At 39.4% G+C, this 26,404-nt stretch overlaps 1 protein-coding gene across 2 annotated transcripts in view; it reads right to left on the bottom strand.

Annotated features, from left to right (window-relative positions):
* LOC123762639 (kielin/chordin-like protein) overlaps nucleotides 1-26,404 on the bottom strand; it is a 92,546-nt gene that overhangs the window by 24,986 nt on the left and 41,156 nt on the right. For both annotated transcript variants that reach the window (XM_069332347.1, XM_069332348.1), the window contains exons 9-16: nucleotides 25,900-26,034; nucleotides 23,549-23,665; nucleotides 20,904-21,038; nucleotides 19,610-19,726; nucleotides 15,552-15,693; nucleotides 12,846-12,953; nucleotides 11,337-11,470; nucleotides 6,397-6,585 (exon numbers count right to left, since the gene is read on the bottom strand). In XM_069332347.1, coding sequence (XP_069188448.1) covers nucleotides 6,397-6,585; nucleotides 11,337-11,470; nucleotides 12,846-12,953; nucleotides 15,552-15,693; nucleotides 19,610-19,726; nucleotides 20,904-21,038; nucleotides 23,549-23,665; nucleotides 25,900-26,034 — 1,077 coding nt within the window. The remainder of the gene's footprint in view (nucleotides 1-6,396; nucleotides 6,586-11,336; nucleotides 11,471-12,845; nucleotides 12,954-15,551; nucleotides 15,694-19,609; nucleotides 19,727-20,903; nucleotides 21,039-23,548; nucleotides 23,666-25,899; nucleotides 26,035-26,404) is intronic.

Below are 26,404 nucleotides of genomic sequence, written 5' to 3'. Positions count from 1 at the left end.
TCTTTAATCACAAGGAACCTGCCTGATCTCTATGTGCCAGTGTGGATTTGAGATGTGCCTCTGAAATTAGGGCTGATGCTACGTTAATGCTTAGGTTGTTCTCCTTTTTCTGGGAAAAGCCCCTTGCGTTCTCTGAATCTATCCCACCAAGATGGTTATTAACTATAAGATCACATCAGCCATGGAGTTCTACACAGTCTACCAGGGACCAGAGCTAGAATCTGGCCTCCTCACAGAGGTGAAGGGAACAGGACACTCCACCATCTCACCAGCAAAGGCATCCAGAAAATCAATGAATCAGTACAAATGACTGCTGGATTAAAATCAAGAGACTGAAGCCTTGCAACCTGCCAAATGAATGCCTCGACAATGTAAACAAATGTAAACAAGCATATGCTCATTCGCCCCACCCCTTTCACTTGTTTGGGGGGGTAGGGGTGGGATGGGGCTCATGCTGTCCACTGGCTAGAGAAATCTGTTCTGTCACTGATGCAGTGTTGACAGCACTGGATGTACCGACTGCACAAAACATCCAGACATTGACACATTTTAATTACCAGAATAAGGCTGGGTTATCAATATTTATAGCAGGTGGCTGCAGGTAAAGAATCCTCCAGAGATGAACATTCCAACTGTAAACTATGTGAACAAGAACTATGATTAGCTCTCTAGCAGTATATCTGTTACTGTCCTATTAATAATTTTGGACCAAATGATGAGATACTTTGAGCTCTGTAGTTACTTCATAAACTCACTAATTTTGTAAGATATATTTGTGCTTTACCCAGAGTTTGCTAGTGCAGGCTAGTAGACTACACTTGCATCTCTTTCTCTTGACTCCAAGTATGACTAACCATCCTGTAATATGGGAATAATATATGAACTCATAGCTAGCTTTTGATCTACACTGAAATCCTTTATAAAGAACATGGTAGCAGCACATTGTTGTGTACCTAAGCTTGTTAATAAAAGATCTCCAGTTGCAATACATCTCCAGATGCAACATATCACGGTTGGTCCCATATAGTTAGCGGAATTGAGGTGATTACAGTTCAATTGAGAATTGAACTGTAATTTCAATGATGAGCAGCCATATCTCACTTCCCTCTTCTGGAGTTTACCAGTTAACCCACCTTATTCATTATACCATCTGAACTGATGTACATTATTCACACAGTATACCATTCATTACATCTGAGGAATTGATTCCCTGTGGAGAACGATGGGTGTCAACACAATTTCGGTTGGAAGAGCAGGAGACCTTTGGCATTACCATTGGATTCGTGCTTTACTCTTAATCGGGAATCCAGGGTGGCACAGATATGGTTTGGCACATATTACGTAGTAGTAAATAGGTACCCAGGGGTTGGTAAACTGTTGTGATGCATCTTGGGGAGAGTTAGTAGTTCCACCCTCGTGGGGGGGCCTCAATATAAGCCAAACATATATACATACAAGGCTGACTGTCCCCAACAAGTAAGTAATTATTAAAAGAAAGCACCAAGCCAGGGAGACTATGTAGCACCATCAAAGTCACAGGATAATCAAGGTGCTAAATATCACCGAGGATGCAAATACGAGAGCAAAAGCACATAAGGCAGGAGATATTAAAGTTATCAGATTCACAAACGTCCAACAAAATTAATTAATTCTTACCTTAGCCATTCCTGTTTTGAGTTGTAGGCCAGTCTTATCAGCTGGAGAGCCAGAGCAGTGTAATTACAGTACCCCAATGTACACACAGAAATCACAATAGTGCGATACATGAAATGAACAAATCGACAAGGGCCATGATGAGGGTTCGAACCTACGCCCGGGATGATCCCAGATGCGCCTTACTCGATTGCACCATGACATGGTCAAAAGAATTGCAACAGGGAGTACTATTGCTCTCACATGGATCCCTCAACCTCTCCAAGATACAAACTGGGGTTTTACACAATTCTCCCATGCACTCGGGCTATGTCAACAAACTGTTCTACCTCTTTGCCCTTACTTCAATACACACAGAAATCACAATATTGTGATGCATCAAATATATCTTGGGGAATTGTGTAAAACCCAGGTTTGTGTCTCGGAGAGGCTCGGGATCTGTGTGAGGGCAGTAGCATTCCCGGTTGCAATTCTTTTGACTGTCATGGCGCAATCGACTAAGGCGCATCTGGGATCATCCTGGACATAGGTTCAAACCCTCATCACGGGTCTTGTGGATTTGACCATAGTGTAGTTGTAAGATGAGTGCAATGCTCATGGTATTCCATCTTCCCAGTACTCTGTCATACGACTCTTTGAAACTACTCATGGTTTTTGGCTCAACAAACCTCTCACTTTGCTTGTTCCAACCATCTAGTACTCTTTGAAAAAAAAAATCTTTCTAATATTTTCTGACATTTGATTCCTTAGTTTGAATCTTTGACCTCTTGTTCTGTAAGTTGCAGGTTTCAAGAATCTGTCAGTTTTGTCAATTAGTTACTATTTTGTATGTACTTATCATATCACCTCTTTCCATCACCTAGCTTTGGCATATTTAACCGCTCCTCAGTTCTTTTTCGGTTCCAGAAGCAACTTTGTAGCATGTCATTACACCTTTTCCAGTTTACACATGCTTCGAGACAGACACCATACAACCAATGCATATTCCAATTTTGGTCTCTCAAAAAGTAGAGAACAGTTTTAATATTTCACCATCCATGTATTTAAAAGTGATTCTGAAGTTGAAAAAGCATAGCACATGTTCCTCGCACTGACTCATGTGGTTCTCTGGTGACAGTCTATTATTCAGAACCACACCTAGATTATCTTCTGTGTCAGAGTTCTTTAGTGTCTTTCCACTTAACTTATGTTGTGTGTGCCCTATTTTCTCCTATTCCATAAACATGACATTTATGAAAACAATTCTATTTGCCAAGTGATGTTACATATACTTGGTTTGTTCACGTCATCTTGAAGGGCATGACAATCATCAAGTCTCTATCTTCCTTAGCAACTTTGCATCATTAAACATGTTCTTATATAGTTCTATATTCCTTAAGGAAGATTATTTAGAGACAATAAACATTACTGGTGCAAGAACTGAATCCTGTGGCGCTTCACTAATAATACTTTTCTAGTCTGATATATTGCCTTTTATAACCAATATCTTTGTAGGAAATTTGTTTAGCCATGTCAGCAATCTGCCTGTCACTTCTTAAGCATGTTCGTTTCCAGAACAATCTTTGTGAGACTGTCAAGAGCCTTTGTTAGGTCCCGATAAACAGTCAACCCAGCCATCTCTTACATGTAAAATCTGTGACTATCATAAAAACTAAGATTTGTTACACAGGATCTTCGTGTACGAAAGCCATACTGTGTCATTGTATCATTTCTTTCCTGGTATTCTACCCATTTGGTTTTACTTTTTTTGTACCATGCTTTTCAACAATACAGGTCTATAATTTAGAGGGACTTCTCTACCATTTTTATATTGTGGAACACTGTCTTTTTCCATACATCGGTAAAGATTCCAGTACAAAGTTGTCTGAAAAATCAATTAAAGAGGATGCTGAGCTCGGGTGCCCATGCTCTCAGAATGTAATGTGAAACTCCGAGATAAATGCTTTGTTTCCACTGAGCTCGCTCTCTGCATTTTTACACTTCGTCTCAAGACCCTTCTGTATACAGTACTCTATATTGTTCTATGAAATCCATGTTGTCTGGTTCTCTGAAACTCATTATGCACACACACTTCATTTAGCTCTTCACCAATTCCCTTTTCATTCTCTAAATCTGTCCCCCCATTCTCTATCTCTATTTTATCATAAATTTATAGAAAAGTCCTGGTTCTGTTGTATATTTGTCCACTATCCCTTTCTCAGTTTCTTTGCATTTCCTCACTGCTGTAGTTTGCTTGTTTGTAGTGCTCCTAGACTGCACCCATTTTTTTCTTTTTCTGTCTCGATTTCTATTAAACCAATTTTTTTTCTAGTTCTGCATCTCTGCTGGTATCAATTTTTTGTGCCTTCAAACATACATATACATACATATACACATATACATACACACATTTAGGGGGCCTCGTAGCCTGGTGGATAGCGCGCAGGATTCGTAATTCTGTGGCGCGGGTTCGATTCCCGCACGAGGCAGAAACAAATGGGCAAAGTTTCTTTCACCCTGAATGCCCCTGTTACCTAGCAGTAAATAGGTACCTGGGAGTTAGTCAGCTGTCACGGGCTGCTTCCTGGGGGGGTGTGTGTGTGGTGTGGGGAAAAAAAAAAAAAAAAAAAAAAAAATAGTAGTTAGTAAACAGTTGATTGACAGTTGAGGCGGGCCGAAAGAGCAAAGCTCAACCCCCGTAAAAACACAACTAGTAAACACATATATAATGTGTGTGTATGTATATGTTGTACCTAGTAGCCAGAACGCATTTCTCAGCCTACTATGCAAGGCCTGATTTACCTAATAAGCCAAGTTTCTGAATTAATATATTTTCTAATTTTTTTCTCATGAAATGATAAAGCTACCCATTTCATTATGTACGAGGTCAATTTTTTTTATTGGAGTTAAAATTAACGTAGATATATGACCAAACCTAACCAACCCTACCTAACCTATCTTTATAGGTTAGGTTAGGTAGCCGAAAAAGTTAGGTTATATTAGGTAGTCTAAAAAACATTAATTCATGAAAACTTTGCTTATTGGGCAAATCGGGCCTTGCATAGTAGGCTGAGAAGTGTGTTCTGGCTACTAGGTACGACATACATATATACACATACATACACACATACATGTATACACATACATATATATACACACACACACACGTATATATATCCTGGTATACCATTTACCTTTGGTACATTCTTTACTTCCTTACCTAGCAAGAGATATTCCCGATCAAGTTCATTAAAAACTTACCAAGTTCCCCATAGTCTCCTCATGAAATAAAGTTTTCCTACCATTACATTTTGCTCCTCTTCTAGATGATAATGCATTGCATATTTGATTTCCAAGAGGACATGGTCACTCTTGCCTAATAGAGGAAGGAAGAGAATATTAAATATCTTTCTTTCCTGTTAAATACCAAATCCAGCATTGATGGAACATTTCCTTTTCATTCTCGTTGCTCAACATGTCGACACACAAATGTCTCCAGGATGAGATTTATGAATCTGCCAGTCCAAATGTCCTCCACTCTTACTTCGACGAGTGATCTCCCACGAGTGACTTCACTCTTGAAATCTTCAAAGATTTCAAGAGTGAAGTCAACAGTTACTAATGTGTGATTTTCTTTATCTGCTCTTATTATAATATTTGATGATCATTATGAGGTCCCTCATTTGTTATCCAGCTCCTTTGCCCATGTATTGCTTGCTGGTAGAATGTAGACATTTATGATTATCAGTTTATCATTCTGATTACAAATCTCCAGAGCCTTAATGTCAACTTCTCCTGGGTTGTCAACTATTAAATCTCTTGCCTTCAGGTGTTCTTTCACCAGCACTGCAGCTTAACCACCCTCTCTAATTTTTCGGTCCCATCTTCAGACTGAGTAGCCCCTTGGGAATATGACCCAATTTAAAATATCAAGTTTTATCCCTGTTAGTGCAACAATCTCTGGCATCTTAAGCTGTATTATATCATTTAACTCCTGTATTTGTTATCTTGCTGCATCTATGTTAGTATATACGATGTTCAGGAACATGTTCCCACTCCGTTTGTCCTTTACTCCCTCTAATGATGTGTTGCGTGTTCCTATCACCAGTGACACCATTTTATCCAATTAATACAGTACAAACAATTGTAATTTAGGTTAACTATAGAAGCTAGCAAAATAGAACATCCATATTTAAGTTGTGTTTTAGTAACTGGGTGCATTATTACCTACTCTAAAATAAACAAGTTGCATAGTCAAGGTAACTAGCTATTAAAAACGATCATAAGTAAAATACAACAATGAATGTGTTAAGAAATTTTATTTAAGATCAAAAACTCTTGTACAAAACAAACAAATACTAACAAGAGTCATTGCACATTTACAGTACTAAACATTAATACACTATGCTATTAGTTAGTGTGCAGAGTTAAAAAAAGCAGTCAGGCAAGTGCCAACATGCACATACTGTACAATAAAGCTTCTCAGTCTTTCACCTCTAGCTTAGAAATATTAAAGTATTTTTATGAAAAATCAAAGACGGTCAATGTGTCTCAAGTCATTCAATTTCTTTCACATGCAAGAAAATAAATCAAGACCTAGCTATACAAGGTCATCTTTAATTTAGAAATTATGAATGACTCTGCTACTAATACCTTTAAAGGATCCAAATTGCAAATCACAACAGTTATTTTATCACCGTATTTGTTTTTGCTAGGATGTCATGCCCATGCGAAATTTTACTTTTAATCAAGGATTACCCAAACCTAGTGTTACATTTTCACACGTTTCCAGGCATTCTTCAAGTGTTGTGAACCTGTTGTCATTGCCCGCGCAGCCCCCATATATGAACTCCTCACACTTCTTGGTCTCTTCATTGTAGAAATAGCGAACAAAAAATGCAAAACATGGTCCAGAATCTTGTTTCTTTAAACACCGTTCTGGTCTTGTACTTGCTGGAAAAAACAATGGGTTGAATGTAATGAAATGCCTAATTTAACCCTTAACATGCTCGGGGTTTAATATCCTGTCATCCCCACAGGCGCATGTCATTTTGAAAAAAAAAAAATTATTTTTTCTTTCTAACCTGTTAATTTCTGTTCACTGATCACGGGAAAAATAATAAAAAAATCGTAAGTGGCATATATTGCCGCTATAGGGCGGGGAAGTCTGGCAAATTATAGGCGCTGACTCAGCGTGCGTCCCAGGCGGTCTGTTGCTCACAAGCTGTCAGGCCAGAGTTGCCACAAAGAGATAATTACCGAATTATTTCAATGTCTCTGATTGATTTTTCATACTTTTTTTTGCTGTAATATTATTCAATAGTGTGTAGTTTGATATATTTATATAATAAAATGAGTGAATCATTGCTGTACTCAAAAATATGGTGTGCATATTGTTGACTCAATTATGTTCATCAATCAGTGAACAAATACTTTGTCGGTTATTACATTATAAGCACAGGTTATATATAAGTATCTGCATGTTTTGTTCACTATAACGAACCACTAAGTAGCTATTACGAGTCAAAAAGTAACGAGGAGTGACCGCCGTTTACCAGCCAGCCACTCCCGCCCTCCCTCCAGTCATCTGACTCACCCACATTCTCCTCCCACAATATTGTTTTTGCTACAATTCACTATATACAGACGTTATATATAAGTATCTACATGTTTTGTTCACCATAACTGTACATCTAAGCTTGTATGGTGAGTAAAGGCGAGAGTATGGTAAAGAGTAAAGGCGCAAATGCCTCCCAACACCTCAAACCAATTCTATTTGCTGACGACACAACCTTCATTTACTCCAGTCCTGATCCCCTTGCACTAAATGCCACAGTAAATACTGAGCTTAATAAAGTCCATCTGTGGCTAACTGCCAACAAACTCACCCTTAACATTGACAAAACTTTCTATATTCTGTTTGGCAATAAATCCTCTAATCAAATAAATCTCAAAATAAACAATACCCAAATTTGTAACAAATTAGATGGCAAATTCCTTGGCATTCTCATTGACCACAAGCTGAATTTCCAGGGACACATTCTAAACATATAAAAAAAAGTTGCAAAAACTGTGGGCATTCTTTCTAAGATCAGATATTATGTACCACGCCCTGCCCTGGTGACTCTCTATTACTCCCTTATATATCCATATCTCAACTATGGTATTTGTGCTTGGGGCTCTACTACCCAAAATCACTTACGTCCTCTAATTACTCAACACAAAGCTGCTATTAGGACAATATCCAATTCTGGCCCCAGACATCACTCGGTACCCCTACTCAAATCTCTGAATATGTTAGACATTAAGTCACTGCACATTCTCTCATATGTATTATACATATATAAAACGCTAAACTATAATGCCAATCCTGATCTCAAAAGCTTCATAGAAGGTTGTAACAGAACCCATGAGCACCACACCAGAAATAAATACAGTTTTGATATTCCTAGAGTACGACTTAATCAAACCAGAAATGCTCTACAAATCAAGGGGCCCAGAATGTGGAATGACCTTCCCAACCACGTTAAAGACTGTACCTCTCTCAACCAGTTTAAGTTAAAAACGAAGCTATACCTAATAAATTCCCTGTAACTCACCTTACCCCTCTGTTGTCAACCCATGTATGTTTTTTGTTTTTTTTTGTTTTTCAAATCAACGCTGTTTGAATGTAATTTTCTGTAATAATTTGTAATTGTATTTGTGCTGCTTTTTCAACAATGTTCCCCCCCTCTTTTACCTCTATTTTTATTTGTACTCAACACATCTTATTCTTTTTACCCATTAGTTTTAAGCTTTAGTCATTAATGTTTTTCCTGCCCGAAACGCTTTGCGTAATAGTGGCTTTAGGCATTGTATGTACTAGCTCTATCTATAAAGCCAACAAACTTTGTAAAATCTCTTTATGTATGTACCTTACCTAAATAAAATTATTATTATTATTATTATTATTATTATTATTATAAGATGTAGCTACTCACACAGTCAGCTGATCGGCGGCCGCCCTCAAGGCCAGACGCACTAATATTTCTCCTCCAACAATACTGTGTGGTGTTATTACGCTATATACACACATTATATATAAATATCTACCAGTTTTATTCACCATACTTGTACAAATAAATTGGTATGGTGCCCAAAGACCATCGTGGTAACCAGTAAACAACACCATCGTCTGCACGGTGGCGTCGTGGCAGACGACGCCACCGCTGTCACCAAAATGGCGGCTCCAAACCTTCTCTTGCTGTTTATACCCTCTATACACACGTTATATATAAGTATCTACATTTGTGTTCACCACAGCGAACCACTAAGCTGGTATGCTGAGTGCAGTCAATAAAAGGTGGCCACACACAGTCAAAAGACATCGCCACCACCCTCCCTCCCACAGCATTACTCCTCCCTCCATGGCGCACAGCGCTAAATATCACCACAATCCTGCTATTATCAGAACCCTGGTCAGTTTTATCACAGTCAGGGGTCTTCTGTAATAATATCATCGCTACATAATAGCATGAACAAGTATAATTTGGCTTTTTTAGGCGATGCTGTGGTCACAAGCTGAACAGCAGTGCTGTTAGCTCATGCTGCGTGCGTCAGGCTTGGTTGCTCACTCAATACTGAGGCCAATAACACCCTGGAGTTTGGCCCGCGATTTTTTTTTAAAATGGCGTCTGTTTACAAGAGCCCTGATGAAGGTGTGGTGAACCCCGTGTATCCGCGGGCTGCTTAAATCTTGCGTAGTGCTCCAACACATCATATGACGTGATGCACAGTTGACTGGAACAACGTCCAGCACGTCATATGACGTGATGCGCACTTTAAGGGTTAATACATTTCTGTAACTTCCTGAAGCTATTTTGCCGAGATGGCTACCCAGCTTCTAGATCACATCAACTGTGGCATTCTGTATGGCCTACCAGGAACCAGAACTGGAACCTGACCCCTCCCATAGAGGTGTAGAGAGCAGATAACACCCCCACCCCACATGGAAAACATCCAGAAAGTCAGCAAACCAATATAGACCACTGTTGGGTTTAAAGAGACTGAAGTCTCAAACTACCAAATGAACTCCCCTAGTGTAAACAAATGATAGAATCTCTCAAAACAAGCAAGAGCTCATTAGCGCTACCCCAGACTAGTTGGGAAGTGGGCACAGCTCCCAGTGCTCTCTAATTTACTCCAGTTCAGAAGCAGATGTGCAAAATATCCCCCACCAACAAATGATCTGAAAGCGAGGAAGATGGAGCAACCGAGCTCTCCCAGAAAGCAAAATTTCAATTCATTTAATGCGGTTTTTTGGGGGTAATGGGGAAGGGGAAAACAAGACGGAGCTGATCTCATCAAGACCTTTAAAATACTGAACAGGCTTAAGGATTTTAATTCATCCACTTTAAAATGCCAAATATAATGCATACAAGGAATAACAGCTTCAAGATCCATAAGCCACAATGTACAACAGAAAACAGGAGATGCTTTCTCACCCAAAGTGATATGAACCCATGGAACCACCTAACCACCAAAACTAGAAATGCAATGATATTACTGCAGTTCAAAATCCTTTTGGGAAAATCCTCAAACAATGGGGTGACTTTCAAGCCATCGTCTTCATGTCCTAGTTAACCACCGCACTGCGCACCTGGTTTCGGCAAAAACTTCATAAAACACAATTGTTAGACATTTTTGTTTTTTAACAAATGTTCAGGTAAAGTTAACACTATCACGCGCTGGGCATGCGCACCACCAACTTAGAGGTCACACCCCCAGCGTGCGGGCAAGTGCATGGCGACAAATGTGTATACTCGTTTCAGTTTTCTCACCTTAATTCTTGTGCTACGTCGTTCGTTTTGGTATTGTGTTCGCAATTAAATTCCCTGAAGGTGTATGTGCATATAATGTACAAAAGCCTGGTGTGATTCCCCGCAGGAAAGCCTAAAGTTACCCGTAAACGAGCACCAATTGGCACACCACAACCGAATGTGTAAACTCGTTCAGTTGGACGACATCAATTTTCGCGTTACATCTTTCATTTTGGTATTAAATTGTTCGCAATATAAAGGCGCGCATTTTAAAACTAGTCCCATAATAATAAAGCAATAACTGGAATTTTAAATATTTTAATTTTGCACACTCATAAAATTATATCTTTCCAGTGTTCTGACAAATGTTTGCGTTACATCTTTCATTTTGGTATCAAATTGTTTGCAATGTAAAGGCGCGCATTTTAAAAACTAGTCTCAAAATAGCACAATAGAATTTTAAATTTTAAAATTTTGACCAAAAAAATGTATTTATCTTTCAAGTGTTCTGACATCAGGTTTCATGTTACATCATTCATTTTGGTACCAAATTGTGCACACTCTAAGGGCGCTTATTTTGAAACTATACTGAAGTCGATCGGATAAAAAATGAATTTTATACAAATATTTTTGTTCTGGACACGAGTGCTGTCCACGACTAGGACTAGAGAAAAAAAAGTGGACGCGAGTGTCGTCCATGGCCATCGATACTGTTAATGTCAAAATTTTTCCAAACTACCATTTTCATTTCAAAACAGTGATGAAAACATTAACATTAAAATATAGCCTAATTAAAAAAATAGCACAACTCAGAGCACCTCGAGGCACTCTGTGCAGTGGGGTGGATAAGGCCATCAGGGAGATGATGACCAAGTAAATTAAGGTAAATTACAGTACAGTACTAACCATTTCTTCCCGTGCGATGTGGTAGGTTAGTGGGAGGGAGAGAGCACGATGCCTTACACTCTTCCTCTGTGTTATACAGGTTCCTTGTTCCTCCACACCCTCCATAAATTATGGCTTGACATTTTCTAGATTCACTGCATTACAGAAAAAAATTGAATAAATTATACTATTGAAAACCTGAATATTTTTTGTTAAATATCAACTGCATTACTAAAATAATGTAACACTATATTCAGGAAGTTACAAATTATATTTATTCTGTATGGCATATTGCATAGTTTTGCAATCTTTAAAATATTTCAAGGAAAATTCAGATTTAGATGCTAAATACATTTTTCCCCTTTAGATACCGTTTTGCATTACAGTATATATACGTTAACTTAACATTAAGGAATGCGTGGGGTATGAATCTACATCATTCCCTCTTTTTCCACTTACTTTCTCAGTCATAATAAACCCCCCCCCTCACCCCCCCCCCCACACCCCCCCCCCACACACCCCCCCCCCCCCCACACACACACCCACACACACACCTTGTGCATCCACACACACACCCTGTGCATCTACTTCACACCACAGCATGATCACCCACACATCATGCACCCATACCACACCAATGAAACAAACCGATGGAAAAAGCAAAATAGTGTTTCCGTTTAGCCTGTCTAAGCGCCCATTCAAAGGAAGAGGCAGGAGTGACTAGTTCAGTACATTATCCTCCATCCTCAGGATGTGACAAATACAGTAATATCAGAAAGAATTCCAGGAAACTGTTTAAATGAATAGTCACACGGACACAAATTACTTCTTGTAGACGAGAGCAAAAGGCCATAAGTGAAATAGAAAAGAATCTAAAACACTTTTTCTCCTATGCAAAATCAAGAACAAACATCTAGCAATTGGGCCCTTGTGCAAGAGTAATGGAACTTTCACTGAAGACAACAAAGAAATGAGTGAAGTACTGAGACTACAGTATGATTCTGTTTTCAGTGAATCCCTGAACACATTGAAGATCAATCATCCAGATGAATTCCTTATGAGTGTGACACCACCATTGAGCCATATGTCAGACGTCACCTGAACCCCACTAGACTTTTGAAGTAGTCAGAGATAGCAAGCACGCCTGTAACTACTACTGCACCAGGCAAAAACTCCTGAATTCTACATTCATCAAGAATTAAAAAAAACTTTGCTGTTTGCAAAGCATTTTTGTTTGTAGTCTTTGCCCGAAGACTACAAACTCTTTGTAGTCACCCTTTGTCCGAAACGCTATGCGTATTAGTGGCTTGAGGTATTGTATGTACTAGCTCTATCTATAAATCCAACATTATATTTGTAAATCATCTATGTATGTACTTTTCCCGAATAAAAATTTGAATCTTATTTTTGTTTGCTACAACCACCAAATAAAAACCACATTACACATTCTACTTTCAAGCACCACACAAATCAATGAACAAACTACAATAACAAAACTCAACTATTAAAATACAAAGAAAAGTTACTTACAAATCATAGGTCCACTTATTAATATAGGCCAAACACAATGCTCCATCACTTATAAAAGGTGGCAGTTTGCAATGAGGGGGCAATTTCTGAATGCTGCAGCCATTTTTCCTAGGGGTAAAAATAATTTGTAGTGTATTTTTGTTAGTTTACATCCATTTGAAAACTTGAAAAATTCTGTGACATCTTAGAAGCTTAAGAAATGTGGACCCAGCATGAGTACAAGCTTTTGGTACATTCATCCCTCTATAAATTTTCCTCTCTGCTTCTTATAACAATCCCAGGAAGTTGTGTGAAATGATCAGTTGTCTGCTGCACTTCTATTTCTATTAATTATTTTACACACTTCCAATTTTATTTTACAAGTTACTTTAGTGAATTTCTAATGACGGCTGTTGGCAATGTATTACTAGACTAAAACTATCATCCTTCATGCTTTGATTGGTACTCTAATACATCCAAGGAATGATCAGACACTGTGCCATTTGACAAATTCCCCTTTTCACTTCAACATAAAACCAAGGCGCCCGCACCAGAGCCAAGTGCACCCATGTCCTCGCATAGCCGGTTAGTATAAAACTTCACGAGTGCCAAGAAAAGCACGACTCTAGCCAGGTGCGAGTGGGCCTGCAAGTCATCTGTCACAATAGCTGCCGATAGCAAAGGCAACTGGGCACAGATGCAACAACCCCACATCCAAGGAAAAAGCAGGAGCAAACAGGAAGTCAGGAGTTCAAAAGAAGCAGCCAAAAACACCTGGAATACAATACAGTAGTCAAAACCTCACACCACTAGCATGCAGGAATGAGAAGCCACACCAGCCCCAGGGGGAAGAAAGAGATCATCATCTAGCCAGGAAAACTTCTGGACCTCAGAGCACAGCCAGTATGGTGAAGGAGGCCCAAACTCAAGAAAGGCAGGGTCTATCAGATGCAAACTGTCTTGCAAGAGATACTTTAAAAGACCTGCCAGTCACTGAAGGGGGAAAGCATGATCCAAGAGGAAAGAAACCTTAGCAAGGACAGATCTGATCGCCGAGAGGCAAGTGGAAACGAACCCTGGCGAGTCGCATTTATATTAAACATGTACACGTAAGAGGGATATAAAAACCCCACCTCCTGAAGCAAAAGCCCTTTGTTGGAGGGGATGAAGGTCCAAGTGAGGTACATGGGAACCCAAGGATCCCTATCCGACTACCCCAAGCTCCGGAAACCATAGTCACTGGGGCAGAGTTGGAGTCCCCCCCCCCCCAACATTTCCCGTCACACTAGTGAAACAAGCCAAATCATCTCTTATCAGGAACGGTCAAGGGCCACGGGGCTAACACTACAAACCAGGCATGACAGGGCAGATCTCACTGAAACTTAAAATACTGAACAATTTGGTGGATGTTGATCCAGAAAATTTTCTTCTAAAGGTCTACTGTGACAAACGAGGAGCAACGGTTTCAAGCTCGGCAAGTCACAATACTGGACTGACCAGGAGATGCTTTGTTCACCCACAGGGTTATAAACCCACAGAACCTCCATCCCACTGAAGCTATAAATGCTAAGACTCTTGAATTTCAAAATCAAACTGGAAAAAAAGAGCAAGGCAAATGGAGGGGGGGGGGCTTTGACAAGCTGATGGCTTCCTTCCCATTACTAGTGGCAGTGGCCCTTAGGTAACTCTGATAAAACAAATCAGGGCACAGAACTAAAACTAGAAGAATACCAAGCAAATGGCCCCTGCAGGATAAAGTTAAAGAATGGCCGGCACTTGGCCAAGAAGCAGTGGGACCTGCATGGCATACAGATGACAAATCCTACAGTAAACGTTTTCACACACCTTGAAAAAGGCCATCATAGTTCCAATCTACAGAACTGCAGAGGCAAAGACCCTCTTAATTATAAACCTTATCATTGAAAAGTTTAAGTTCAAAATATTGGAAAAAATAATTAAAATCAAATGGGTAGAACAGCTGAAGAAAAAGACAACAGATAGTATAGTTTTAAATCTGGAAGATTCTGTGCAATAAATCTACTTAATTTCTATGATAGAGCCACAGATTTTACAGGAAAGATGGTTGGGTTGGCTGCATTTATCTGAACCTAACAAATATCATCCATCCAACAAGCAGCATGGCCAAGACAGAAAAAATGACCATCAGCATGTAGGTAAACCAATGGATATTCCTCGGAATGTCAAGTAGCAAGTGCAGGAAAGGTTAACTTAAATCCACTCCAAAGATCCACAGGGCATACCAGCATCCGAAGATAAAGACCAAGCACATAATCCAAGCACAATGGATGCTCACCAATAGGAACCAAGAACGAATGCAGCACCAGGCATGGCTGTGAAAGGCACCAGCAGTGTGCTGTATGTACTGTACAAGAAAACAAACCTTAGTGTACACACACAGTATACATTGCAGTCATTGCACCAGTAGACACAATTATCCACACTCCATTTCTGAGAAGTTATATTTTTTAGTGCATGCTTTTTCTTGACCTTTATTCCCTTTTATGTCATGATTAGATGTACCCATAATGACAATATTAAAAGATCATTTACAGTATACATAGATTTTACACAACTAAGGGCTGAGCTAAAGTTTTAATATGTTAACAGAAAACCAAATTAGAGTCCCAAACTTTCTCAAAATTTTACAAGAAACTCTTTCCAAAATTCCCATCTGGTTACAAGAATAGCAATTCAGAAAATTCTTACGTTTCTCCTAGACATGGCTGGCTGCGTTTAACTGGTGTTACACAAGCCTTTTTGGTACAAATGGCACGTCCATTCGAGCAGTGGCATACATTGCAGTCGTCTCTCCAAGATTCTCCTTCAGTACATTGTTCTTCAGGCTTAACTGATTAGCATAAAAGTAAATAGGAAAATACGTAATTAGCCAAATGGAATAATCAGAATTAAAAAGCACCAAAGGCAAGTAACTAAGCAATACTTAAATTATTTTCAATCTGGAAGTCATATTTTATCATCCCTAGCAGAACTTGCAGAGCCTGAGTCAGATAGCGAGTGTTTGGAATTGGAACCGGCAAACCACCAGCTATTACACAGGCAGCTGATTATAGTGAGCTCAATCTATATTCTACCCGAGCTCTTATTAGCATTAAATTCAAGGTTGGTTTTCTGAGAGGACTTCCATGGTGGCTCCCTGCGGCCCATCTCACCACAGAACAAAAAGTAAATGAGATATGCCTGGTATGGAGAAGTGTAAAATCAGAAACGGCAAACAAGACAGCAAGAGAGAAACCAGACAATGCATCAGAACCAGAGGCTGAAGACCCTAGTAAATCCAAAACAAAGAACAGCATAGAGTCAAACCAGCAAATAACCAGCATGATCCCAGGAACGTGATGGTGCCATGGAAGAACAAGCAGGACCCAAACAATGGACCCAAGGAACTTTAAGCACAACACACCCAGCCACCAAATATTCTTATATTTTGTACATACATATACATGCACATATATACATATATGCACATATATACATGTGCACATATATACATTATGATCCCAAGTAGCTTGAAAAACGAGTCTACCCCCTGTGAGAGTTATTTAGCAAACCTGACCCAACTAAGCGGTCAAAGGAAAGATAGATATGGGAATATATATACTGTATTAAATACTTGGGTAATATTGATGAATAGTTTAAAAGCATGGGCAGTGGATAAATATGTAAATAAATGACTTGACATGAGATGTCTAGAGTTTGTTGAGAAGGTGAGGCTTGCTGGTCACTTGAGCAGCAGAAATCGCAAAGGGAAGGTCGCGCTCCGTTGAGCTCCTGTTAGAGAAGAAACCCCTAATTGATATACCTTCAAGAGGAAGGAAGTGAGCAGACGTTTCGTTTGTGGAATCGGTCTGGAAATGAGTGAACTCAAGTCGGGGACTGCAGGAAGCATGGTGGAGCAGTCCTGAAGTATTTTCGTGGGCAGCCTGTGTGTGCCCTGTCGAGAGTCAGCGAGTGAGTGCCCTCAAGTGAAAAATTCTGTGGCAAGTCATTTTAACCAGTTGTTAGCGATTACCTGTAGTTGACCGTGTGTCCAGCGATCGTGGCAAGTGTTTATGGATACATTAGATATGTTTTATTAAGGCAGAAAGTTTAAATAAGAGTAAAGATGAGGTGACTACCTGGAGGGCGGAGTGACGCATCCACCCTGTCCGGAGGCCAAAGGCTGACCGAGGGAGGCGCGGCAGGTAGCCTCGAGGGCGGTGGGCTGCCCCGAGGGAGGCGGAGCATGGATTCGTCCGAACAGGGGAGTCTCCTTCGCGACGTGCGAGAGTTTAAAGAGATGTCGAGTGAAGACACTTATTGTGTGCGAATATATTTTAGTTATATGTTAGTAGGGAAACATTTTTATTGGCATGTCAATGGGAATTGCAGGTTTGTTTGGGAGGAGGAGTTGATGGGAGAACTTCGAGGCCAGGAAAGTAGTAAGTGGATGGAACTCCAAGGCTGTAGAAGGAATACTGAACTCTGCAAGAGCAGAACTCCCCCTCAAGTCACAAAAATGGAATCAATATAGGAAGAGGCCAAACCCCCAAACATATTGGCAATACAAAGATGCGAGACAACTACATGGCAGCGAGGAGAGAGGCAGAAATTTTTTTTGAAAGATTGCGGACAAATGTAAAACAGAACCAGGCCTATTCTATAAATTCATAAACAAATTGCAGGTAAAGAATAATATTCAGAGGTTGAAAATGGGAAACAGATTCACAGAAAATGAAAAGGAAATGTGTGAAACATTAAACGAAAAGTTCTAAAGTGTGTGTGCAAAATGAAATCTTCAGGGAACCAGACAAGACTTCCAAAGAACAACAGAGCACATAGAGGTGTCTAGAGACGAAGTGGAAAAAATGCTCAAGGAACCAAGTAAGAACAAAGCTGTTGGTCCAGATGGAGTTTCACCATGGGTTCTGAGAGAATGCGCACCTGAGCTCAGCATTCCACTTCAGCTGATTTTTCAGACATCCCTGTGTACAGGAGTTGTAGCAGTAGTGTGGAAAAAGGCTAACAGTTCCAATCTACAAAAGTGGCAGCAGGGAAGACCCCCCTCAATTATAGACCTGTATCATTGACAAGTGTAATAGTCAAAATATTGGAAAAAATAATAAAAACTAAATGGGTAGAACACCTGGAGAGAAATGATATATCAGACAGACAGTATGTTTTTCGATCTGGAAGATCTTGTGTATCGAGCTTACTCCGTTTCTATAATCGAGCCACAGATTTTTTACAGGAAAGAAGGATGGGTTGACTGCATCTATCTGGACCTACAAAAAGGTTTCGATAGAGTTCCACACAAGAGGTTGTTCTGGAAACTGGAACATATAGGAGGGGCGACAGGTAAGCTAACATGGATGAAAAATTTTCTGACCGATATAAAAATGAGGGCAGTAATCAGAGGCAATGTATTGGACTGGAGGAATGTCAAGTGAAGTACCACAGGGTTCAGTTCTTGCACCGGTGATGTTCATTGTCTACATAAATGATCTACCAGATGGAATAAAGAATTATATGAACATGTTTGCTTTTAAGATAATAGGAAGGATAAACTTAGATGATTGTAATGCCCTCCAAGAAGACCTGGTCAAAATAAGTATATGGAGCACCACATGGCAAATGGAGCTTAATGTGAATGAATGCCATGTTATGGAATGTGGAATAGGAGAACACCCCACAACCTATCAATTAGGCGAGAAATCTTTACAGAATTCTAATAAAGATATCCGAGTGGTTCTAGATAGAAAACTATCACCTGAGGACCACAAAGAACGTTGTGCGAGGAGCCTATGCTACACTTTCTAACTTCAGAATTGCTTTTAAATACATGGATGGAGAAATATTAAAGAAATTGTTCACAACTTTTGTTAGACCTCTGGAATATGCAGAGGTTGTATGGTGCCCATATCTTAAGCACAACAACAAACTGGAATAGGTGCAACAACATGCCACCAAGTGGCTCCCAGAAATGAAGGTTAAGAGCTACGAAGAGAGGTTAGAGGCATTAGATATGCCAAAACTAGAAGACAAGAAAAAGAGGCGATATGACCGTACGTACAAAATAATAACGAATTGACAAAATTGATAGGGAAGAATTCCCGAGACCTGGAACTTCAAGAACAAGAGGTCAGATTTAAACTAATGAAACAAAGCTGCAGGAGAAATATAAGCAAATTCACTTTTGTAAGCAGAGTGGTAGACGGTTGGAACAAGTTAAGTGAGAAGGTGATCGAGGTCAAAACCATCTGTAGTTTCAAAGCATTATATGACAAGGAGTGCTGGGTAGATTGGACACCACAAGAGTAGCTCTCATCCTGTAACTACACTAAGGTAATTACAACAATATTACAAAACAGTTGAGACAAAACAAACAAAATTACAAAAAAACAAAAACAAAATTACAAAATGTGTTAGGCCCATGGAAGGGCCTAACACAACAGCAATGCAGAAAGTGAAATGCTGGGAAGAAGTCAGAACAGAACATGAGCACAGAGCCCAGATAAAAAGGCAAATACCACAAAGCAAGCCACATCACAGTGAACTTGCTGAGCACCTGTACAAGAGAAACCAACCAGCCATCTAGAGAAGTCAGAAGACCTTCCTCTTGCCTAGTGTGGACAAGTACTGAAGGTACTTAGTACACAAAAACCAAATATTCAGCAAAAAAATATCAAGACACTGTTGACATATCAATGGACATGTATGACCAAGGGATTTCTATCTAGGGTTCTAAGTATTCATCAGAATCTTACTGCACAATTTTTCGGTGCAAGCAGCCGAGCCATTTCTACAGGTGCACCAGTTACAGTTGTCCATTTTCCATCTAGAGCCGTCAACACACACAGGCACCCCAGGTGGGTGCTCATAATCTGTATGAAAATGAAAAATTATTTTAGAAAAAAGTAAATTACTTTGTAAATAATAATAAAATGCTGAATGTGATTAGTGGCTTTTTAAGAAGCTACCATTAAATGTAATGAAATGCCTCTTTCTGGCACGTCCTTGGTGTTAACTGCCAGCAAAGCTCCACCCAATTCAATCCAAGCCAGGCCCTTGTAAGGCACTGTATGCTTCAAAAGTGAGCACAAGTCAAAACCTGGCCCCCACTGCTATAGAAGCCTTAGGCACAGTGGATACTAAACCACTGTAGATTTATCAGCATTAAACTGCATCTTACAATCTTTTGACCATTTCAAAACACTATTTAGATCATCTAAGTGATAGTGAGTTTTTCTCCGTGTTTATTCCCCCCCCCCCAATTTTTGTATCTGCAAATTTGCATATATTGCTGCTCAAACCTAAATCGTTTATATATATTATGAATAACAGAGGTCCCAGGACAGACTTATGGCACTCTACTTACAACATTTTCCCACTCTGATTTAACCCCATTTATACTATCTGTAACCTTTCCTTTGGTATAGTCATGCCCTAATCCAACTTAATTTAGCACCCCCAATACCATGAGTCTCTTTTTAAACAGTCTTTTCATGTGGCAATGTATGAAAATCTTAGATAAAGTCAAGGTACACAACATCACAAACCGTATACCACTATCAACTGCTTCAACTATGCTGCAATAAAATGATAGCAAATTTGTTAAACATTAAACATTGTTAAATATATAAACTTACATTTTATGCTAATTCTGCATGCTGAAATTTATAATTTTCTGGTTACATTATAATCAATACTGCACCAGTGTATTGTGATTATATGTAGCCATTTCTTCTTTGTAAATATAGTATTAACTTGTTAAAGGTACTTTAGTTAGTCTTGCTTATATTACATCTGACCTGCTTGGATGACAATTTTTACATTATTTTATTCAGTTATAGGCTGGGTTGAGGGCTAGGCCTGAAGGCAATATTTAGGGATTCATTATAGTTGACTGGCGTAATATAACATTTGCCCAAAGCACTATGCTTATTAGTGGCTTTGCAAGAATGTAAGAACACCAAGGTTATGTACCCTCACAACCCAATTTACCTTTTAAAAAAATTTGTAATACAAGGAGCAACAAAGAAATCTGGAGGAATAACTTACTGTCAGGACAACCCTTTTTTGTGCATCCTGCATCGCCATTTTCCCCACAGTTACACCAGTTGCACTTGTCCTTCCAGCGAGATCCTGGCACACACTGGGCATCATCAGGAAGGCTTCTACCAGGAATACGCTCAACTGTAAGCGAGATACTACTAAGTCAACACTACACAAATAGCAATAGGCGGGAGGGAGGTGAAGTTAGGAAAGTTATGAAATGCTGCAGTATTAATTTCTCGATTTCATAAAAAATCATCTGTATTTTACAGTACTATCTTGATAACTCAAATAATTGGGACAAAGCACAATGTCACATGATTACAGATTCCCATTAATAATTTTTTTCTATGAATGTTCACTTTACAACCATTTTTTATGACTAAGAATATACTTGTCTGCACATGCATCAATAAAAATCACATTGAATAAAATAAATTAAGAATGTAATAAAGTGCTGTCACACAAGGCCCTTATGAGCCATAAAAAGGCTGAGATCAAAGGCAGATCAAACAGTCCACTCGAAGTATAAGGGATGTTAAATGTTAAGGGACGAAGCCATCAGAAAGGGAGAGTTAACTAAAATGGACAGTAGCAAGGTTAATGAGAAAAACTAGACACACATGCCATTTCCCCACTAGTTACACCTCCCACCATCAGGTGGCAGCCTTGGGAGCTCCCATTCTGACTGGTGTCGACCCACCAGTCAAGAGCCAACATAAGGCTACCAACACACCTGAAAGATGAAAGGAAGGATCAGAGAGCCACCGAGAGATCCACCTGAAAGAGGCGATTCATTAAATTCACGGCTGGTTTTCTGAGAGGACTCCCATGGTGGCTCCCTGTGGCCCATCTCGCCACAGAACAAAACGTAAATGAGATACGCATGGTATGGAGAAGTGTGAAATCAGATACAGCAAACAAGACGGCAAGAGAAACCAGACAATGCATCAGAACCAGAGGCTGAAGACCCTAGTAAATTCAGAACACAAAGAACAGCAGACAGTCAAACCAGCAAATAACTGCAGCATGATTCCAGGAAAGAGATGGTGCCAAGGAAGAACGAGCAGGACACAAAATGGACCATAAAGAGCCTGAAACAACACACCCAGCCACCAAGGAATCTCTTAACTATGTAACATAAAATACATAGTGAATATATATATATCACACACACACACACACATATATAATGTTGTACCTAGTAGCCAGAACGCAGTATTCTGCCTACTATGCAAGGTTCGATTTGTCTAATAAGCCAGGTTTTCCTGAATTTTTATCTTTTTTTTTTTTTTTTTTTTTTTGTTCTTAATGAAATTGATAGCTTTATCATTTCATATGTAAGAGTTCATTTTTTTAAGACAAGTTAAAACTAATGTAGATATATGACCAAACTTAACCTACCCTACGAACTTAACCTCGGGTCGGCCGAGCGGACAGCACGCTGGACTTGTGATCCTGTGGTCCCGGGTTCGATCCCGGGCGCCGGCGAGAAACAATGGGCAGAGTTTCTTTCACCCTATGCCCCTGTTACCTAACAGTAAAATAGGTACCTGGGTGTTAGTCAGTTGTCACGGGCTGCTTCCTGGGGGTGGAGGCCTGGTCGAGGACCGGGCCGCGGGGACACTAAAGCCCCGAAATCATCTCAAGATAACCTCAAGATAACCCAACCAAACCTAAACCTAAACAAATTATTGACCTAGATATGTTAATATTCCTAGTATAATATAATAATAATTCAAATAAAGCAATTGGAAACATTTTTGTAAAATAAAGAAAATCACTTGGCCTATTAGGCAAATCAGGCCTTGCATAGTAGGCCAAGAAGTGCGTTCTGGCTACGCGAGAGAGATGTAGACAAAGATGTAGACAAGAGGTACAAATAGATATATAGATTTAGATCCAATGTATCTTTATATATAGAGAAGGTATGTACATTGGGTTAGTGAGAGTACATGACATTGATTTTTTTACATTCTTGCAAAGTCACTAACACACATAGTGCTTCAGGCAGGTCCCCTTTGTGAGCAAGCATTGTGTAATGCTCAGGCAGGTCCAAGAATCAAAATAACTCCCATTGGCTCCAGGCAGCCAGAAGACAATCACCGAGATAGTGAGCTGGAAATCAAGTTACATAAAGGAAACCATCAAACCCAGTGCAAAGGCAGAAGAGCACTTTAGGGCCATCAAAAGTCTTGCAGAACCAACAATATGATGCATCAATGACTGCCCACTCGGAGAACTGATGGAAGTGAGAAAACTGCCCATGACAACACAACATTACCCACAAGGATACTACAAAAGAGTTGAGCACAGCCCAAGGAAGGACCAAACAGAATCAACAGCAATGAAGAAAGTGAAATGCTAGGAAGAAGTCAGAACAGAGCATGAACACAGCCCAGGGAAAATGTGGATACCACAAAGCAAGCCACATCAGTGAACTTGCTGAGCACCTGTGTAAGAGAAACCAACCAGCCACCTGAAGAAGTCAGAGGACCTTCTTCCTCTTGCCTAGTGTGGACAATTACTGAAGGTACCCCGAACACAAAAATAAAATATTTAGCAAAAAAATAAAGACACTTGACACATCAATGGACATGTATGACCAAGGGATTTCTATCTAGAGTTTTAAATATTCATAAGAATCTTACTGCACAATTTTTCGGTGCAAGCAGCCGAGCCATTTCTACAGGTGCACCAGTTACAGTTGTCCATTTTCCATCTAGAGCCGTCAACACACACAGGCTCCCCAGGTGGGTGCTCATAATCTGTATGAAAATTAAAAATTATTTTAGAAAAAAGTAAATTACTTTGTAAATAATAATAAAATGCTGAATGTGATTAGTGGCTTTTTAAGAAGCTACCATTAAATGTAATGAAATGCCCCTTTCTGGCACGTCCTTGGTGTTAACTGCCAGCAAAGCTCCACCCAATTCAATCCAAGCCAGGCCCTTGTAAGGCACTGCTTCAAAGGGACCACAGGCCAAAACCTGAGCCCCCACCCACTACAGAAGCCTTAGGCACAGTGGATACTAAATCACTGTAGATTTGTCGGTATTAAACTGCACCTTACAATCTTGACCATTTCAAAACCCTATTTAGATCGTCTAAGTGGTAGCGAGTCTTTCTCCATGTTTATTCCACCCCTCTCCCGATTTTTTATCAGGAGATTTGCACATATTGCTGCTCAAACCCGATTCTAAATTATTTATGCATATTATGAATAACAGAGGTCCCAGGACAGACTTATGGCACTCCACTTACAATATTTTCCCACTCTGATTTAACCCCATTTATACTACCTGTAACTGTTTCCTTTGGTATAGTCATGCCCTAATCCAACTTAACACTTTCGCGCTCTCCGCAAAGGTCACTCAGCCAACCGAATGTGCGCGCTGCGTTTTTATCGCTTAAGCGTAAAAACAAAAATGTGTATACTCTTTTTACTCTTCTGACCTTAGTTCTCATGCTACGTATTTCATTTTGGTACCAACGTGTTCGCAATAAAATTCTCTAGAAGAACATTAGTAAAATAAGTCACGAAACATATAGGGATACCAGCACCAAATAAATAACTACGTAGATGACTCGCCGTGAGCGCCCATCAGCAACAAAATGTTTTTACTCTGGGGATTGTAATCACCTCCACACTTGTTCTACAGCGTTAATTTTGGTATCAATGGACTCGCAATGAAATTCCCAACACGGTGATATGAATATAAGCATAGAATAATGATGCAGCCCGCCCGCAAGAGTGTGGGAAGTGGTGAAATTGTTACCCGGTATCGGTGACGGGACGACGCACGGCGCTTTGAAAGTTTATACTTATTTCACTCTCATGACATTAATTTTCTATGTACGTCATTCATTTTTATGTCAATGTGTTCGCAATAGAATGTTCTATGTGCCCATAGGTAAAAAATATCAACAAAGCGTAAGTTAGAATAGCGACAAATATAAAACAACGCTGGAACATATCAGTGAGCGTCAAACACACACGAAATATTTTTACTTTTGTTATGTTTGTCAAGATTATACTTGTTGCACACAGTTATTTTTGGTTGTATATTGATCGGAATAAAATTCCCTAAACAGACATATGCATATAATACATGATATGGGGGAAGAATTACCAGTATAAACGGCTAAAGTCACCCACCTACAACCCGTTTGGGACAAAATACCATTTGATCGAAGTTATCCACACCTTTCATGAACTTATTGTACCATGCAGCCTAGTGGTGAGAAAGAGAGCCTCATAGCGCGCAGTTTGAAACAAACCCAAAGTAAATCGGATAAAAATTGAATTTTATACAAATATTTTAAAAGTAGACATAACTTTATGTCCACTATGCGTTTACGTTAGACGAAACCGAACGCGCCGGCGCGTCCAGATAGCGCGAAAGTGTTAATATATCACCCCCAATACCATGAGTCTCTTTTTAAAGTCTTTTCACATAGCACTGTATCAAAACCTTTGATAAAGTCAAGGTACACAACATCACAAACCTTACCACTCAACTGCTTCAACTATGCTGGAATAAAATGATAGCAAATTTCTTAAACATTGTTAAATATGTAAACTTATATTTTATGCTAATTCTGCATACTGAAATTTAGAATTTTTTGGTTACATTATAATCAATACTGCACTAGTGTTTCGTGGTTATATGTTGTCATTTCTAATTTGTAAATATAGTATTAACTTGTTATAGGTACTTTAGTTAGTCTTTATTATATTACATCTGACACTCTTGGACGACACGATTTTTACATTATTTTATTCAGTTATAGGCTGGGTTAGGGGCTAGGCCTGAAGGAGATATTTAGGGATTCATTATAGTTGACTGGCATAATATAACATTTGCCTGAAGCACTATGCATATTAGTGGCTTTGCAAGAATGTAAGAACACCAAGGTTATGTACCCTCACAACCCAATTTACCTTTTAAATAAATTTGTAATACAAGGAGCAACAAAGAAATCTGGAGGAATAACTTACCGTCAGGACAACCCTTTTCTGTGCATCCTGCATTGCCATTTTCCCCACAGTTACACCAGTTGCACTTGTCCTTCCAGCGAGATCCTGGCACACACTGGGCATCATCAGGAAGGCTTCTACCAGGAATACGCTCAACTGTATGTGAGATACTACTAAGTCAACACTACACAAATAGCAATAGGCGGGAGGGAGGTGAAGTTAGGGAAGTTATAAAATGTTGCAGTATTAATTTCTCGATTCAAGATAAAATCATCTGTATTTTACAGTATCTTTGTAACTCATAATTGGGACAAAGCACAATGTCACATGCTTACAGATATTCCCATTCATAAATTTTTTCTATGGATGTTTATTTTACAACCATTTTTTTATGATGAATATTACTTATCTGCACATACATCAATAAAATTACATTGAATAAAATAAATTCTTAAGAAAATAGCACTGAATGTAATAGTGCTGTCACACCAGGCCCTTACGAGCCATAAAAAGGCTGTCCAAGATC

This window comes from Procambarus clarkii, chromosome 27, assembly GCF_040958095.1.
Source record: "Procambarus clarkii isolate CNS0578487 chromosome 27, FALCON_Pclarkii_2.0, whole genome shotgun sequence".
In the NCBI taxonomy this organism is placed as follows: Eukaryota; Metazoa; Arthropoda; class Malacostraca; order Decapoda; family Cambaridae; genus Procambarus; species Procambarus clarkii.
Note: the sequence above shows the minus strand (reverse complement) of the source record. Positions and strands in the feature narration are given on the sequence as shown.